Raw genomic sequence first — 15,734 nt, 5'->3', positions numbered from 1 at the left:
CCGGGCGAACAGAGCGCAGGGTCCTAGTCCTCAGTCTCCTTTTCTGTAAATGGGACGCGACAGCAGTACTGGGTAGTCTACCGACCTCACAGACCGTTTTGAAGATTGACTAAGATAAAATACGTGAAAGCGATGTGCAAATGTAACTCATTTTTAGTATTTGGCAAGCTCTCTACTTGCGAGGCCAAAGTATGCCTCACAAATGAAGGTGAGTCGAGCGTGAGCTACGTGTACAAGCCTAGAGCCGATGCCAAGAACAGGCAGCGGGTGGTACCTGTCAGATGAGCCGTTTCCCGCCCTCCTGACTGTCCCTCCGCAGTCCTGCTCTTCCTGCAGGTCTCAGTGCGGACTCCCCTTCTTCCTGGATCCTCCCTAGACACTCTCGGGTCTGACCAGGCACTTCCCGCGTGCTCTAGAAGCCCGACAGCCCTCTGGCCCAGCTCTTCCCAAGTGCACCCTTAGAAATTGCCTGATGAATGAATTGTGCGTTTACCTGTCTCCCCACTGGCCTGCAAGCCTCTTGCAGGCGAGGACCTTTTCACCATTGTATCTCTAATGCCAAACACGTTAGGCATGGAGCGAGTGCTCAGAAACTGTGACTCCGTGAATTGAGGGCCTTCTGATTCACGTGACTTGAACAGCTTGCCCCCTATTAGCCCTTCCTGGAGAGGTGATGCCAGCGGGGCCGCGGGGCTGCTGTCTGACTTTGGGTTTGGCCTACTGGGCAATGCTTGCTTGCTTGCTGAGCTCGGGTTGCTCCCCGCTTCACATCCCCCAGGAATTTGCAGGCTTTAAAACGGAAGCTCATCAGGCTCGAAGGAGACGGCTCAGTGGTCTCCCTGTCAGCGATACAAGGCTAGACTCACTGGAGCCACACATTCAAATCCCAACAGCTCCGAGTCACCCCTCCAAAGCAGATAAATTGCACACTCCGCAGCCCGTGGCCTGGTGGCCGTCTTCTGGCTGAAAACTTAGAAGCAGGGCTGTATCTGGACATTAAAGGTCCCATAAGCCTCTCTTAAATGTAGACGTTTACCCGGCACGCTAAGTTAAATCTCTCATATATGGCTCAAACCCCAGAGAAGTGAAAACCTTGGCTCTGGATTCATGTGGTCTGGGCCTCATCATTAAGGACAGTGGAATGTTTGGGGCAGGTCACATGTATATGGAGGGCCCTCTCCAGTCTTCTCTGTTTATTATTCTCCACATGAAGTGTATAACTCTGAGTGTTAATTCTCAGTGCAGTTCTTTTTTTAAAAAAAAATGAAATCAGAGTACTTAAGTTTTCAGAAGAGCCACTAAGGAAAAATGCTGGCCTCGTTTAACGCGCCAGGCTGCACCTGCCCCGGTCTGTGGCAGTCTTAGTCTTCCGTGGTGTCTCTGCTGCTCCTGGGTGGACGTAATGGGCTACCTCTAATACTGTGGTTGAGGCGACATAATAATTAGCAAAAGTCTATGGTTTTCCTTTTGACTATTGGAAACAAATGCTTTTATTTGACTCAGTGATTGCCTTAAACCTGCTACCTCTTCGTGATTTCGGAAACTTGGATCATTCCAAGCAGGTGAACTAAGGAGTCCACACACTTCAAAACAGCAGGGAGGCAGAGGACCACCAAACCTTCTTGGCTCATGGGACCCTTGGTGAGCATTCTCCCGGATCAAATTGCTGTGAACACCTCCTAGAAAGGCGCAGGCATTTGGCTCTGCTGGCGCTGTCCGCTTAGCAACGCTCCGAAACGCACTGCTGTCAGAGTCAGGACAGAAGCCTGTTAGGGATGTTAGGCCTTTTCACATGGAACCATTGACTTAACGGGTGTGGAGTGAGAAGAGTCCAGTGCCTGTGTGTCTCCCTAGTGGGAGAGGCCCCTCCGAGGCTCAGGAGCAGGGTGGATGCGGGCAGCTGACCTCTGCCAAAGAAGAGAGAGGAGGACACAGAGGGGACGAGATGGGGGACAGCAGGACGCTGATGGAGGGAGAGGTTTGGGATGCATCCAAATGTGGGTGATGATTAAGGCCATGGGACTGAAGATGGAAGCATAGTGAAAAACAAGAAGATGACTTTGTCAGAAAGAAGCATCACTAAGAGGATGTGAGCGTGAGCAGCAGCAGGAGGCAGGAGGGAGAACCAGAGCAGTGCGGTCACAGAACCTGTGAGGTCTTGAGAAGTTTCAAGGGATGGGTGTTGTGGGACCTTGCAGGGCAAAGGATTTAGGGCCGAGGAACGAAGACACTGACATGGCTGATTATGGCACATGGTGGATTTTCACTTGGCACCTCATTTGGAAGAACTGACGGCAGCCAGTCTTTAGTTTTCCAGCCAGTAGGGGAATCTCATTCTCATGAAGTCATGGAATCAGCGAGTCTTCTAGCCCCCGGCTGGAAGGGAGGAGGTTGTCCTCAGTTCTCTTCCTTGAGCACCCCATTTCAGTGATTCTCAGGAGCCTCTTCACTCTTCAGAAGTCCTTCTTAAGAATTTCGGTTAGATCTGCAATAATTTTCCCTACACTGTGCATCTGCCAATGATTGAGAAACCGGAAGGGGAACCAGAAGGAACTGGAAAGAGATGACACTCACCTTCAAGTCAGAAAGAGTTGATTTCTCACTGCAAGCACATTCTCGAGAATTTGGGAGGACCCAGAACCACCCAGCCCAGGAAGCGGCACATTTCAGGCCACTTTCATTTCCCCCCCAGGAAAGACTCTTAGGTAGGAGGTCCTCAGACGATACCTCTCCTTGTTACCGTTCGTATCAGAGAGCCTGAAAGTAGGCGATGTGTGGCTGTGGCTTCTGTCCCTGGCGGCGCGGGAAGGCTGGTGAATGATGGAAGATGCTGATGCCGCACTGCCGTCGGAGAGGCCAAGTCGCTGAAAGAGGTCCCCTCATAGCTGTGCCGCGGTGAAAGGCCACGTGCTGTGGTAATGTAACAAGCCCAGGGCAACTGACGAAGGGGAAACCGACGCAGAGGTGACGTGCTGCCGAATTGAGAAATTTGCCTCCCATTCATACAGTTCCTGGAAAATGAGAACTTAGCAAGACCCTGAAACCACAAAACCAGAAACCCTTTCTGTTCAGTCAGCAAACTGGAGATCAGTCACCGTGCAAAAGAGTTTGTTGTTACAACAGAGGGGTGGTGACACAGAGCAGCCATCTGTCCCCCAGCGCCAGGAGGAAGGGGTGATTTAGAGGCAACTCGGGAGGATTGACTAGGGGAGAAAAGAGGGGAAAAAAATGTCTGATGGTCTGGCTTTCATACATTAGTGCTGGCCTTCCTCGGAAAACTTCTGGTACAGAAGTTTCATTTAGCTGAGCCATACCACAGAAATGGTCTCTTTTCTTTCACAGCACGGGGGGATGTGCATGTCAGGCCAGGATCAGGAAAGCACAAAACAGGCAGAGGAGGAGCTCGTCACTTTCCAGGACAAGTGATTCCTTTGAGGGAAATTTGGGGTGTGTAAAAATTGTCTCCAGCTCCAGGAACGGCCTGCTTTGTATTAACGAGGGATTTTACAACCAAGTTGGAGGCTCTTCTTACAAAATAGGGGGCGAGCAGGATCAACCGTGGTCGCCAGGCCTCCTCACACACGAGACCCCTTGCCACCAGCCAGCCCGAGGCCTGCCTGGGACAGCCCAGGGCCTTCTGGAGGCCTCTTGGTGTTGTGCGGCGTCTAGATGGCGGGGGCAGAGGTTCTGTGCCGGAACCAGGCACCCCTCGCCCCTTGGTGGCAGCATCACCCTCCATCACCCTCCCCCGCGTGTGTTTCTGTGTCTTAGGAAGGAACCTCAAAATTTGCAAACCTGGACAGCAGTGTGAAGGAGAACCAGAAGCGGACTCAGAGGCGGCTTCAGCTCCAGAAGGACATGGTATGTCAGAGCCCAGGCCTTCCTGAGGCCACCTACCCCCGCTGAAAGCGCGGCTCCGTGTGCGTAGCGGGCCCCGGTCTGCTGGGTGCCCTAGCTTTCCAGAACGTTCCTCCATTCTCGCCCTCATTTGTTCCCAGCGACCCTGGGAGGTCTGCAGGAAAGCCTTCCTCCCTCCCACTCAACCCAGCAGGAAGTAAACACTGAGAGTCGCAAATCATGTTGTTTCCCGGAACTTGTTTTTTTCCTGGAAGTGAGGGAAAGTCTGCGGCAGGTAGATGTCTGTCCCCTTTTGCTGTCCTGCGTCCACACCTGCCCTCAGGGGCTACTCCTCCCTTGGCCTTGAGACCTCCTGGGCTTCAGTTCCCTGACGGGAATGCCATCTGCGGTCAGCACTGAGCACATGGTGGCCCAGGGCAGAGAGCGTCGGCTCCCAGGACGGCTTGGTCCTTGTCCTTGGAGATCATTTGTTCCAACCCGTCTGTTCATTTTCTGCCTCCCCTCACTGACCCCACACGCGCACCAGCTCTTTCTAGTTTGTCAGGACTCGAGGGGGCGCCCTACCTCCCTCTTTAAGACCTGAAGGCACTTTTAATGTCGTTGGCTTGATGTTTAAACCTCCCCTAGCTTTTGGCACAGAAGGGGGAGACCAGAGAGAGGAGGTCAGAGTCTGACAGACTGTAAATACCCTCCCCCCTGCTGTGACAGCCTCCTCCTCCTGCGCTGGAGGGCTGGTCATGAACCAGACGGGCTGTTTCTGACTGACGGGCTCTTCAGTGACACGGCCCCGAAAACACCCGCAGCATTGCAGGCTTCTTTTGGTTGTTCAAAGACAAGTTAAGAATAGCTGGGGTTTTTTTTTTTTTTTTTGAAAGAGAGATTATTTTGGTTCAGGATGAGACCTTGGACGCATGATAGGGAAGGACAGACTGCAGCTGACAGTGAGGTCCTAGAGGACAAAGTGCTCGCGGGCACAGCCCTCACGAGGCGGTCCCGGGGGGAAGCAGCCTGCCTCGCGCCCTGCCCGGGCGGGCCCTCGTCTTCCTGCCCGGGTGGGCTGTAGGCTCGGGTGTCCGTTCATCTTCTCTCCAGAATGGCTAGGGCCTCGGCGGCCTGGGGGAGAACAGAGACAATCTCAAAGGACATTTGGTGAAATTAAAAGGGCACAGACATACCTGCCATTGAAGGGCTCCTACCTGCATTTCCGAGGGACAGTTTTTTCTTAAATAAACCTTTTGTTTTAGAATTTAGAGACGAGTGCCAGGTAGTACAGAGAGCTCCTGTGAGCCCGTCGCCCATCCCCCGCCTTTGTGAACATCTTCCGTAATCATGACCCACCCTCTGTCAGTACTAAGAAACCCACCCGGGCACAGCGCTGTGAACCGGAGTCCAGAGTGGCTTGGATTTCGCTAGTTTTTTCGTGAAGTCTCCTCTTTCTGTTCCAGGATCCAACCCGGCCCCCCCACCACATCTAGTTGCCTTGTCAACCTGGTCTCCTCTGCTCTGTCACAGTTTCCGAGTCTCTCCTTGTTTTGTGTTGTCTGGCAATGTTCAGGAAGACTGTCCTGGTATCCGTAGAATGTCCCCCCACCAGGGCGTGTCTGTCATCTCCCTAGTGGTTGGGCAGACGGAGGGTCTGGGGAAGAACACCGCAGATGTGAGGCGCCCTTCTCAGCCATCGTGGAGGGGATGGCATCTAGTGTGGCGGACGCATTAGCCCGCATCACTTGGTGAAGATAGGGGTTGTCAGGTTTTCCACTTTCAGGTGTCTGGTTTTCCCTGCCCCTCCTCTGTTCTTCAGAACCGAGCCACCAAGCCGCCATTTAAATAGTGGCACCCCACGCTCCTGTGGTCACACTTCTCCAGCGTGCCCCCGCCCACTCCTCCGCCGATGGCGAGGCCACCCCCACCGGGGCCGTCCTCAACCACCTGAGTGTCTGCACGCGGTGAAAGGAGCAGATGTCCCTCTGGCCTGAGACTAAGCAGTGTGGAAACCCACTGTGAACACGTGGGAACCACCTCCTGGCTTTGGGGCTTGGTTTTCGTGACTTTGAAAGTGACCCTGGTGATGGAGTTCCTGACCCATTTGTGTGGGAATTTAAAACAGTTCATTCATAGAGGTTAGTGCTCGTGGTCTTAAATTAGGCCTGAAATGGTCCTTAATTATTCTCCAAACCGAGCTGTTCCAAGAGTGCCCCTTCATCTGCACGTGGGCACGCTGTTCAAGGGAGCGGCCCACAGGTCCGTTTGGTCCGGGGTGGAGGTTACTGAAGCCCTAAGCTTTTCAACACCGGCAACGATGGGTTTGCTGTGCTTGCCTTGCAGGGTGTGATGCAGGGGACTGTGCCCTACCTGGGCACCTTCCTGACCGACCTGACCATGCTTGACACCGCCCTCCCGGACTACATCGAGGTGAGTTCCGGGCCGGCGGGGGGCCCACTGCGAACGTGGCGTTATGCTCCGTGTGCTGAGGAGCCCAAAGATGGAGACCACCAGCCGTGGCCCCCAGTGGGGTGGAAGGTGTACAGCAAAGCAGGCAGTGGTGGGTAGAAGTGATGAGAATTCAAACAGAAACGCAACGAGAGAAGAGGAGACGAGGCCACGATCAGTTCCAGATGAGGGGGTGGCATGGCAGGGCCTCGTGAAGGAGTGGGTTTGAGCAAGACCGTGATGTTGGGCAGGATTTGGACAGGTGGAAATGAGGGGATCATATGCCTTAACACTCTGCCTGGTGGGGCAGGGGGTCGGTCCACTTTGTGGATTTTTAAGTATCCTTCTTTGGTTTGTTTGTTTCACATTATCACCTTTTCGCTCTCTCTCTCCCCACAAATGGGAAAGAAGTGAAACCCAGTCAAACAAGCTACATGTTCGTAACAGTAATAGAGTATTGCATGGAGGAGAGATTTGATATTCGAGATGAAATTTTGAGGACTTCTTGCGTATTTAAATGCATCCCACCTTCCTGGTCGTCACCTGCAGTCAGCCTCCTTTCACTCTAACCAGGAGCAGCAGTCACTTGGCGCGCGCCCCCCTCCGTGCGCATAGACGCGGGCGCGCCCGTCACGGAGCCTGTGCTGAGTCTCACACACGCCGCCTCAGCTGGGCTCTGGAGACTCTCACCAGTGCTGGGGATTCCGGCGGTGGGGCGTGACCAATGATTTAGAGATTAAATTCAGCCTTCTGAGAATAGGATCGGGGGAGAGGGGATGGAGAATTGAAACTTAACTTCTATGATGATGTTATGTAGAAGTGTCTTCCCTTTTGATAAACCATCAACAATTTGGTTTCCAGTATGATGAGTCAATAACCATCTGTCTTCATTGCTTTGGGGCCAGGAAAGGAAAAAAAAAGTGTAGCCGGACATTCACTCAAGCTTTTGCCTTCACTGACTCTGCGAATGTATTTGGATTCTCTGAGTTGTAAATCCTTTATCATTGCTGTTTGAGTTGGTTTCAGACATTCTAGGAGAAGGCTGTCCACCCATCCTGTCCTATTATAATTAAAAGAATGTCTTTCTTTAAGCGAATGAGACATCTCTTCCTCCAAGGTAGCCATAATTACGGTGCCATTAATAACTATGACTTGATTGTCCCTTTGATCTAGCTTAATATGACCCAGAACAGACAGGGCTGTGCTTCAAAGTAGCTTGGTTCGTCACTCTTCCTTTTTCTAAATTCTTTCAGGGCGGCCTGATAAACTTTGAGAAGAGGAGAAGGGTAAGTGGGGTCTCGGCTGGCTGTGGTTTTCCGTTTTACTTTATCTGGGCGTGAACAAAATTATTCAGGAGTGGAGACAAGTTTTTTGTAGAGGCAGGAGAAAGAGAATTAGCATTTATTGAACATTTGTTGTGTATCACGGTGCTTGGCATGTTCCTGCATGTTACTGCCCGAGAGCCCTGTGAGGTAGGTTTTATCATCCTCAATTCAAAGCTGAGGAAGCCAGGACCCAGAGAGATGAAGCAACTCGACCAGAGTCACCCAGGAGGACAGCCAGGGTTCAGATCCTGCTCTGCCTCTCCAGAGCCCACACTTCTTTCTTAAACCCCTTCATCATCACCTTCTTTACAATCAGCTTCGGTAATAATAGGTTCATCCTATTAAGGAGAAAGGGTTTCATAGCGTAGATGGTATCGAAGAGGCAATGAAGACGGTTGGCTGTTGCGGGCCTGCCGGAGGGAGGGGAGGAGACAAGTCTGCACGGTCACACGTGGGCAATTGTTTTCCTTCCCCGTCAGCCGAGGCGGGGGTGGTCATCCACTTGAATTTTTCTGGGGAGAGCTGAATAGTTCTGCCCTGCACTGGAAAAGGCAAAACAGAGCTTTGCAAATCCGCTACGGCGTTAGTGTGGAAATGGTGCAGTCGAGCGGTTCACAGGGACAGGGGTGAGCACAGTGGTAACTTCGCCGTCCGGTGTCCGCACTGTTCAGTTACCCACTCACGCTCTGTCCCACGAGCACTGGCTGCATGCGGCCCACGGCCCGGGCACTGTGGCAGGCTGGGGACGGCAGGAGGAAATCCCGGAGCTCCCTGCTCGCCTCGCGTCCACAGTCAGCGAGGAAGGTAGACAAACAGGCAGTTATAGTGCAGCCGGATGCGGGCTTGTGAGCAGAAGTTGCGGGTGTTACAGGAGCGCACCGGAGGGGCGCCTGCCCCCAGCCTGTGGGGGTCTGAGAAACCACCAGGAGGAAAGGACATTGAAGTTAGCGCCAAAGTTGCAGGAGTTAGCAGGCTGAACTCGTAAGTAACAAGATATGCTAACCTAGACAAACGTACGTCTTCTGTCCCTGGTAGCGGATGATGACACGTGTTCCTTGAGGATGCTAAGCCTGAAGGTGGCAGGCATTGAATGGGGAGTTGACACCCATGGAATCTTCTAGTTGCTAAGCTGCTTCTGCCATGTCCTGTAATGACACAACAAATACAGTTACTGCCTCCACATTTACCCATCTTTGTCCTTCAACTTCAGAATAACCCTGGATGGTGATCTCTTTCCTTGTAAGACTAGCATATTAAACTTCTGGAAAGTTTGAGTATAAAACCTAAAGCTACAGCTTCTACCCATTGCTGACTTAAAAAAATCTTTACTGAAACATCTAAAGAAGTATAAATAATTTTGGACATAATTATACACTTGCTTCTCTTGTGAGCTTTAAAAGACTTAGTTAAGTGATTTACTAGGTAGTGAAAACCCAGGGACTTAGGCAATCTAAACATCCAAGTTTATGAGGCCCTGGACTGTTTGGATATTCAGCTCTACCAAGACTTATTTATTGAGGGGTAAGGGTTGAAGAAGATGGGGGTAGGGAACTTGAGAGCTTCCCGAAGTTAAGTTTTTTTCTTTATCTTTTAGGAAACAGAATTTTAAAATACATTTTAGCAGGACTCAACCTTAAAAAATAGGTTTTCTGTCCCAAGAATAGAAATGGAAGAGAGAAAAAGGAAGCCACTGCGACCTGAGGGAGCACCTAGCTTGGGGCGCCCTGGTGGCCAGTTTTACTCATGTGAGTTGCTTTCTCAGGGAGGAAGGAGGACTTGACCACTAAAGCGTGCTGAGAGTCAGAGCAGAGTTAGGACGGACGAGCGATCCAGCCACTGTATTCCTAAGGAAGGCGGTCTTCTCCGTCACTTACCCTAATGTGCTGTGGTTTCATGTTGAAAAGGCGTCTACCTGATTGGCCTTGTTCACGCCTTCTTTTTGCTGGTCTGTTTGCTTTAGGAATTTGAAGTGATTGCCCAAATAAAGCTCCTACAATCTGCCTGCAACAGCTACTGTATGACCCCGGACCCAAAGTTCATCCAGTGGTTCCAGAAGCAGCAGCTGCTGACAGAGGAGGAGAGGTAGGTGGCCACGCCGCCCACCAGGGTGGAGCGGCGGTGCTGGCCAGAGGGACGCTGCGTCCAGTTCCTCGCCCGGCCATTTATTCAGCAGCGACTTCTCGAGCAGCTCCTAGGTTCCGGGTCCTCGGTTTTCAAAGGCTGATGGTGGAGCAGGAGAAATTGGATGGATGGTATCAGAATTCTTGCTACCGTTTACTTATCTTTGTAACCTTGAACAAGTGACTCCATCCTCCTGACCTGCAGGGTAGGATCCTCGTCTGTAAAGTGTTTGTGGGGATTAAATGGAACCTCTTTGGGGACAGCATTGTTCAGTGCTTACCACCACCACCACCGTCATCACCATGCTTGTCACTAAGTGCTAAGTGGTGTTAGCTTTGAGGGAGCTTTCAAACAGAGAGGAGAGGAGCTCACGAAGCATGGAAATACATTAGGTAATCAGTGGGGAGCAGTTCACTGGGCCAAGGGCGGGGGGAAAGAGGGAGGCTGTCAAAAAGGCGTGAATGTCTGGGCTAGGCTGTGAAGGAGAGAAAAGATTTCACCAGAACTGGAGAACAACAGTCCAGACAGAGAGGAGAGCGTGAACCCAGGCCCGGCGGCCTGACGAGCTCGGGGTCTGGAAGGACAGGTGGAGCTCTCGTGCGGCTGGTTCACAGGGACGGGTCTCAAAACAGAGAAGGACAGGCGTGGGCAGGTCACTCATCCCCGGGCCTTGAGTGTTGGCCCAGCAGGGCTGCGCAGCCCTTACCCTGCAGTCCCGGGGAGTAGAGGCCGCGGGCTGAATCCTGCCCGCTGCCTGGTTTTACACTTTCAAATGGTTGACGTAAAAAAGAATACTGGGACATGGTACAGTTGTTTGAAATTAAAATTTTAGTATCCAATAAGAAAATAAAGCTGCACCAGAACACAGCCCATGCCTTTACCTCGTATTTACAGTTGATTTTATGCTTAAAGGCAGAGCTGCATGGTGGAAACAGCGACCACATAGCCTGCAAAGCCTAAAATACTTCTTGTTTCATCCTTTACGGAAAATATTTGCTGACCCCTGCTGTAGACCGGGGGTTTCCTTGAAAGTTTATCACCAGGGAGATTGCAGTTACCAGCAAAACAAGTATCTTGCCAATGAGGAAATTGAGGTTTGGAGAAATATTATAACCAGTTAGTGATAGAGTTTGGATTCAAGCTCAGGTCTCCGGACACTACGCCCTAAGCTCTGAAGGTGGTTATAAAGTTGAGCAGATCATGTAAACGAAACACGTCCATTTCCTCATTTGAAAGATGATTTCTGAGGTTGTTTTTAAAATCTCAGAATAGGTTCGTCCTGTTCGGTTAAAACCTTTGATTCGGAGCACTCATCAGTTAATGAAGTTTTTTTTTTCTTTAATGTAAGAAACAAAACAGTTTCTCTCTCTTTACATTTTCTGGTCTGATGATCAGTTTGTATGGACTTCCTCTTTCTGTGCCTCCTTCTCACGTATGGAACGTACATACCGTGGCTGGTGGTTTGGATCAGAAAGCGCAGGCTCCAAGTATCAGCAGTGTAATGGACCTTTTAATGATTAAAGGAGTCTTGTTAAGCATATCTCACTTTTTCTTGCTGTTTATAAAACTCCTACAGCTTAAGTTAATAGTTGAATAATTCCTGTATCAATAAATACTTCTGCTTAACCAACTACCTGGAAACATCTTTAGGTTTAGAAAAAGTATTCATAATGAGCAACTCCCCAAGCCGACACTCACCACTCTTACCCTTCCTCACCTGCGCAGGGCCGTAGTACACCCCTAACTAGAGCTACGAGCTTTCAAAAAGACATTTCAAGTGAGATGTGAATTCCTCTTGTGCCCATGGAAGTCAGACCCTCCTGGCATGTAGATGTCTCAACCTGGAGCATTTTTAATTTAGGATGTTTTAGCAATTAAAAATTACATTTCTATGTTTTGATCAGTAATAGAGCTGCCTGCGTCTATTTATTGAAGATTAGATAGTTTACAAAAGCCTCTTCTTCCATTTCCCTTAGAGGACAGGTAGGTCGCGCCCGTGCGCACACACACCACGTAACAGGAGGCAGGTGGTAGGGGCGGAAGGATTCCTCTCCTGGTCTGGCCGTGGGATGAGAATGATCAGGAACAGAAGGGAGTCAGCTTTTGAAGCAGGCAGATCTGTGCTTTTTTGAGGCGAACCAGCACCAGCCCGGATGTCAGCGGGGGGCCGAGGGGAGGAGGCGCACGTGTGAACGTGCGAGGTCTGGTCCTTAAGCCAACGCCCTCTGACAGTTGTCGCAGAACAACACAGTGCCCATCTTTACTTTGAATCATCAGAGCCTTCCTCTGAAGGAAAACCAGTTAATCCCATGAATTTAGATCTGTTCCCTTCTCCAGCTCCGCCCTCACCAGCCCCTTCTCTTCCCCAGCTACGCCCTCTCCTGCGAGATCGAAGCGCCCGCGGACGCCAGCGCCACATCGCCCAAGCCTCGGAAGAGCATGGTGAAGAGGCTGAGCCTGTGAGTGTGGCCCTGGGGTCCCGGGGTCCCGGGGCACCGGGAGGGTCCCGTCAGAGTCAGGGAGAGGACGGGGATTCAGCGAAGCTCCCCTGAGCCCATTGGCTCACTTGTTAAATAGCTGATCTTTCTGCCATGAATTTAGCACGTTTTCTGAATCCATCCAACTTTCTCCACTGTTCTCTCTGGGAGGAGCCACCGTTGGCTCCCGCCTGGACCACTCCAGCAACATCCTTACTGGCTGCTGGCCCCACCCTTGCTCCAGCCATCTGTTCACTCCCGAATAGACTGGTAGTCTGTTAACATGTACACCAGCTTAGTTTGCTTCCTGGCTTTAAAACTTCTAGTGGTTTTGTTTAGACAGCACCTGAATGCCTTACCCTGTTTTGCATGCTCTCCTAATCTTACCACCTTCCTGGTGTCCAACCCCCTTGTTCACCAAGATCCAGCCTCGCCCGACTCCCGGCCTCCTTCAGCCCCCAGGCTTGTTCCTTACTGGATGCACTAGACACCTGCACCACATGTCCCTTTGGCCCGGCGTGTGCTTTCTCTGGGGCTTGCTCCTTCAGATGTTGGCAAAAATGTTACCCCCCGAGAGAGCATCCCATCTGATGTTGCTGTCTGTCCACACCACTCTCAGCCGTGCTGGCTGTTCCCTCCAGCGGAGTGTAAGCCCCCTGAGAGCAGGAACCTTGTCCACCACACTCATGGCCGTCAGCCCAGCTCAGTGCCGGGCACACAAGAGTTCCCGCCAGAGCTAACTTGAACACCTGTCTCCCTTTGCACACAATCCGAAGTCTTTACACGACTCTTCACCATCTGTGGTACCATCCCAACCCTGTCCACCCATCCCATACCTGCTTGTCCTCACCTTTCCCCGCTTACTCTCTGCACCCCGCCACCCAGTCCTCCCTGAACACACTAGGCACCCTCATTTTTATTTGCCATTTCTTCTGCTCAGAACACTGTTCCTCAGATAGCCAAATGGCTCCCTCCCTCACTTCCTCCAGATCTTTGCTGAGAAGCCCCCTTCTCATGAGCCTTCCCTGACCACCTCATTTAATACTATAACCTAATCACACCCCACGCTACCTGCCTTTGGCGCGCGCTCTCACCGTCACCTGCTTTGAATGTCTCCATTGTACTTCCGTCCAGCGGACGTGCTGTGCGTTGTGTCTGTGATCTAGAGTGCAAGCTCTTTGAAGACAGGTGTTTATGTCTGTTTTTTGTTCATGGCTTGTATCCCCAGAACCTTGACCAGTGCCTGACACATAGTAAATGACTAATAAATATTTATTGAATGGATAAATGGAGCCATGAGCCAACACTGTCCTGAGAACAATACCTGTAGATTTCTCATACAATCTACAAAATAACCTAGTAGGTCCTGCTATTATGCCAAATTTTATGAACCAGGAAAGTAAGGCCCAGATGGGGCAAAGAGCATGCTGGCTGTTGTGGGACCTGGGCTCAAGCCTGAGGTTTGGCTCCAAAGCCGAGGTCACAGCCCTTTCACCATGCCACCTGTTGGATAAATACTTTGGGAAGGAAGAAGGGAAGGAAAGACGGATGGGAAGTGAGGAAAGTAAGACATAGAAGAGGGGAGAAGATGAGGGAGGGAAGGGAGAGAGAGAGAATGAGGAGGAAGGGAGGGGAGGAAGGGAGGGAAGGAAGGGAGATGTTAGTTTAATTGGACCCTGTGCTTGGATCTCAGCAGTTTATATTAGGAGAGTCTTAAGAGAACCTAGTCTCTGTCTTGAAGTTCATCTCTTAGACATTCAACTCTGAACGACATTAGGCCGATGACTCTCATGGAGGCTAAGGAGCTTAGTTCAGGGAGACAAGGGTTATCCTTTGATTAATAAATTTGTTCTTCTCTTTTGAAGATGTATACCCGGTCTGATCTTCGGGTGACACAGTCTGCACTGGCCAGGGGCACGCAGGGACAGTGATCAGGGAACCCGGACGTTGTTCGCAGCAGAGTGGGCCCGGGAACCAGCCCACTCTGCCCCAGCGCCACGGCCACTTGCTGTGTGCACTTCTGTCCTGTCCTTTGTGAGATGAGGGTGATAATGTTCACTCAGTGGGTTGTTGTCAGGGCTAGCAGGCTTGTCACACCCCTAAAACAGTGCCCGGCTCGCAAGGGGTGCCTGAAAAGGCACTGGTTTTATATATACATATAAAATCCTCATTGTTTCTACTGCTGTTGTTTTATACAGACAATGTTTGTTTGGGTTTGGGCCCATTTGCTAGTTTCTGCACATCCCATTCCTTCTTGCGCCTTACACCTTCCCTCCTCGTTGTCTGTTGATGGTAAACAGTCTTTGAGAAAGCCTTTATTTTGCCCTCACTCTTGGAATTCTGTTAGGTGGGTACAGAATTCAGGGATGACTGGTACTTTTGCTCAGTGCTCTGAAGACACTATTCTGTGCCTTCTGTCTTGCATCGTTGCTTTTGAGATGTCTGATGTCTGCTGAATTACGGCTCCTTTGCATTATGCTTCCAGCCATGTTGCTTTTAAGAACTTGGGTCTTCGATACCATCGTGCAGGTTAAATGGGGATTTAGCCTTATTGACCCCAGATGTGGTTCCTGGATCTGAGGATTCACGCGGTTCTCTCGTTCTGGAGTCTTCTCAGCCACCGTCCCTTCAGCCATGGTCCCGTTTTCCATTCGCTCGTCTGTCTGCTTGCGGAACTCTTCTTCGCACAGGCAGGCATTCCGTACCCCGTTTCCTGTGCCTTTTAACCTCTTTCATTTTTCATTTTGATTTTCATTTTCATTTCATTCTTCATATTTTGATGCTGCCCTCTGAGGATTTTCTTCAGACCTATCACTCTGGTTCAGTTTTTCTCTTCAACATTTGATCTTTCCACCGAGTTTTAAAATTTAAATCACTACCTTTTTCACTCTAGAAATAAACTTTTTTTTCCAAATTATCTTCCTGTCCTCTTGTTAGAATGTCTTGCTTTTAACTCCTGTTCTCAATTTCTTCTTGTATCTCTTTAATGTTTTCAAACATACTTGCTTTATAGCTTGGCTCATGGTAGACGCTTGAATATTTGTTAAATGAATGAATAAATTACTCATCTCTTTCTGAGAGCTCTTGTAATCTCAAGTCCTCAGGGGTCTAGATTTGCTCATTTCATTATGCCTGTTGACTCCTGCTTAGGGTGGGCTGTTTCCTTGTGTGTATTTTGTAATTTTATATTGTGAGTTCATCTTTATCAGGGAATTCTCTGCTGCCTAAGTTGAAGGAATACTCCTCCAGAAAGGTGTTTGGGTATTTCTGTTTGTCTGCTTTTCTAAATTCTAGTTTCTTCAAAAGTCTCACTCACTGGCCTGAGAGTTCCCAGTTCTTAGACCAGCTAGGCAGCAAATCTGAGTGAAGTGTTGGCTAAGATCGCACGTGATTTCGAGGAGACATTTTTCTTCCACCCAAGCTCAGGCTGGCAGATAAGTCTCCCTGCTGTCTTCCTATGCCAGCAGGAGTTTATTTTTCTAGCCCATCTTTTTACTCAGGGTGCATGAAGCTCTCTGAGGGT

The 15,734-nt window shown here is 50.4% G+C and overlaps 1 protein-coding gene across 3 annotated transcripts in view; it reads left to right on the top strand.

Moving 5' to 3' along the window:
* Nucleotides 1–15,734, top strand: part of RGL1 (ral guanine nucleotide dissociation stimulator like 1) — a 249,451-nt gene that overhangs the window by 220,368 nt on the left and 13,349 nt on the right. For all 3 annotated transcript variants that reach the window (XM_015245678.3, XM_072945948.1, XM_006211768.4), the window contains 5 exons: nucleotides 3,772–3,861; nucleotides 6,184–6,270; nucleotides 7,542–7,574; nucleotides 9,574–9,695; nucleotides 12,104–12,193. In XM_015245678.3, coding sequence (XP_015101164.1) covers nucleotides 3,772–3,861; nucleotides 6,184–6,270; nucleotides 7,542–7,574; nucleotides 9,574–9,695; nucleotides 12,104–12,193 — 422 coding nt within the window. The remainder of the gene's footprint in view (nucleotides 1–3,771; nucleotides 3,862–6,183; nucleotides 6,271–7,541; nucleotides 7,575–9,573; nucleotides 9,696–12,103; nucleotides 12,194–15,734) is intronic.

The sequence above is a fragment of the Vicugna pacos genome, chromosome 21, assembly GCF_048564905.1.
Source record: "Vicugna pacos chromosome 21, VicPac4, whole genome shotgun sequence".
NCBI classification, from domain to species: Eukaryota; Metazoa; Chordata; class Mammalia; order Artiodactyla; family Camelidae; genus Vicugna; species Vicugna pacos.
Note: the sequence above shows the minus strand (reverse complement) of the source record. Positions and strands in the feature narration are given on the sequence as shown.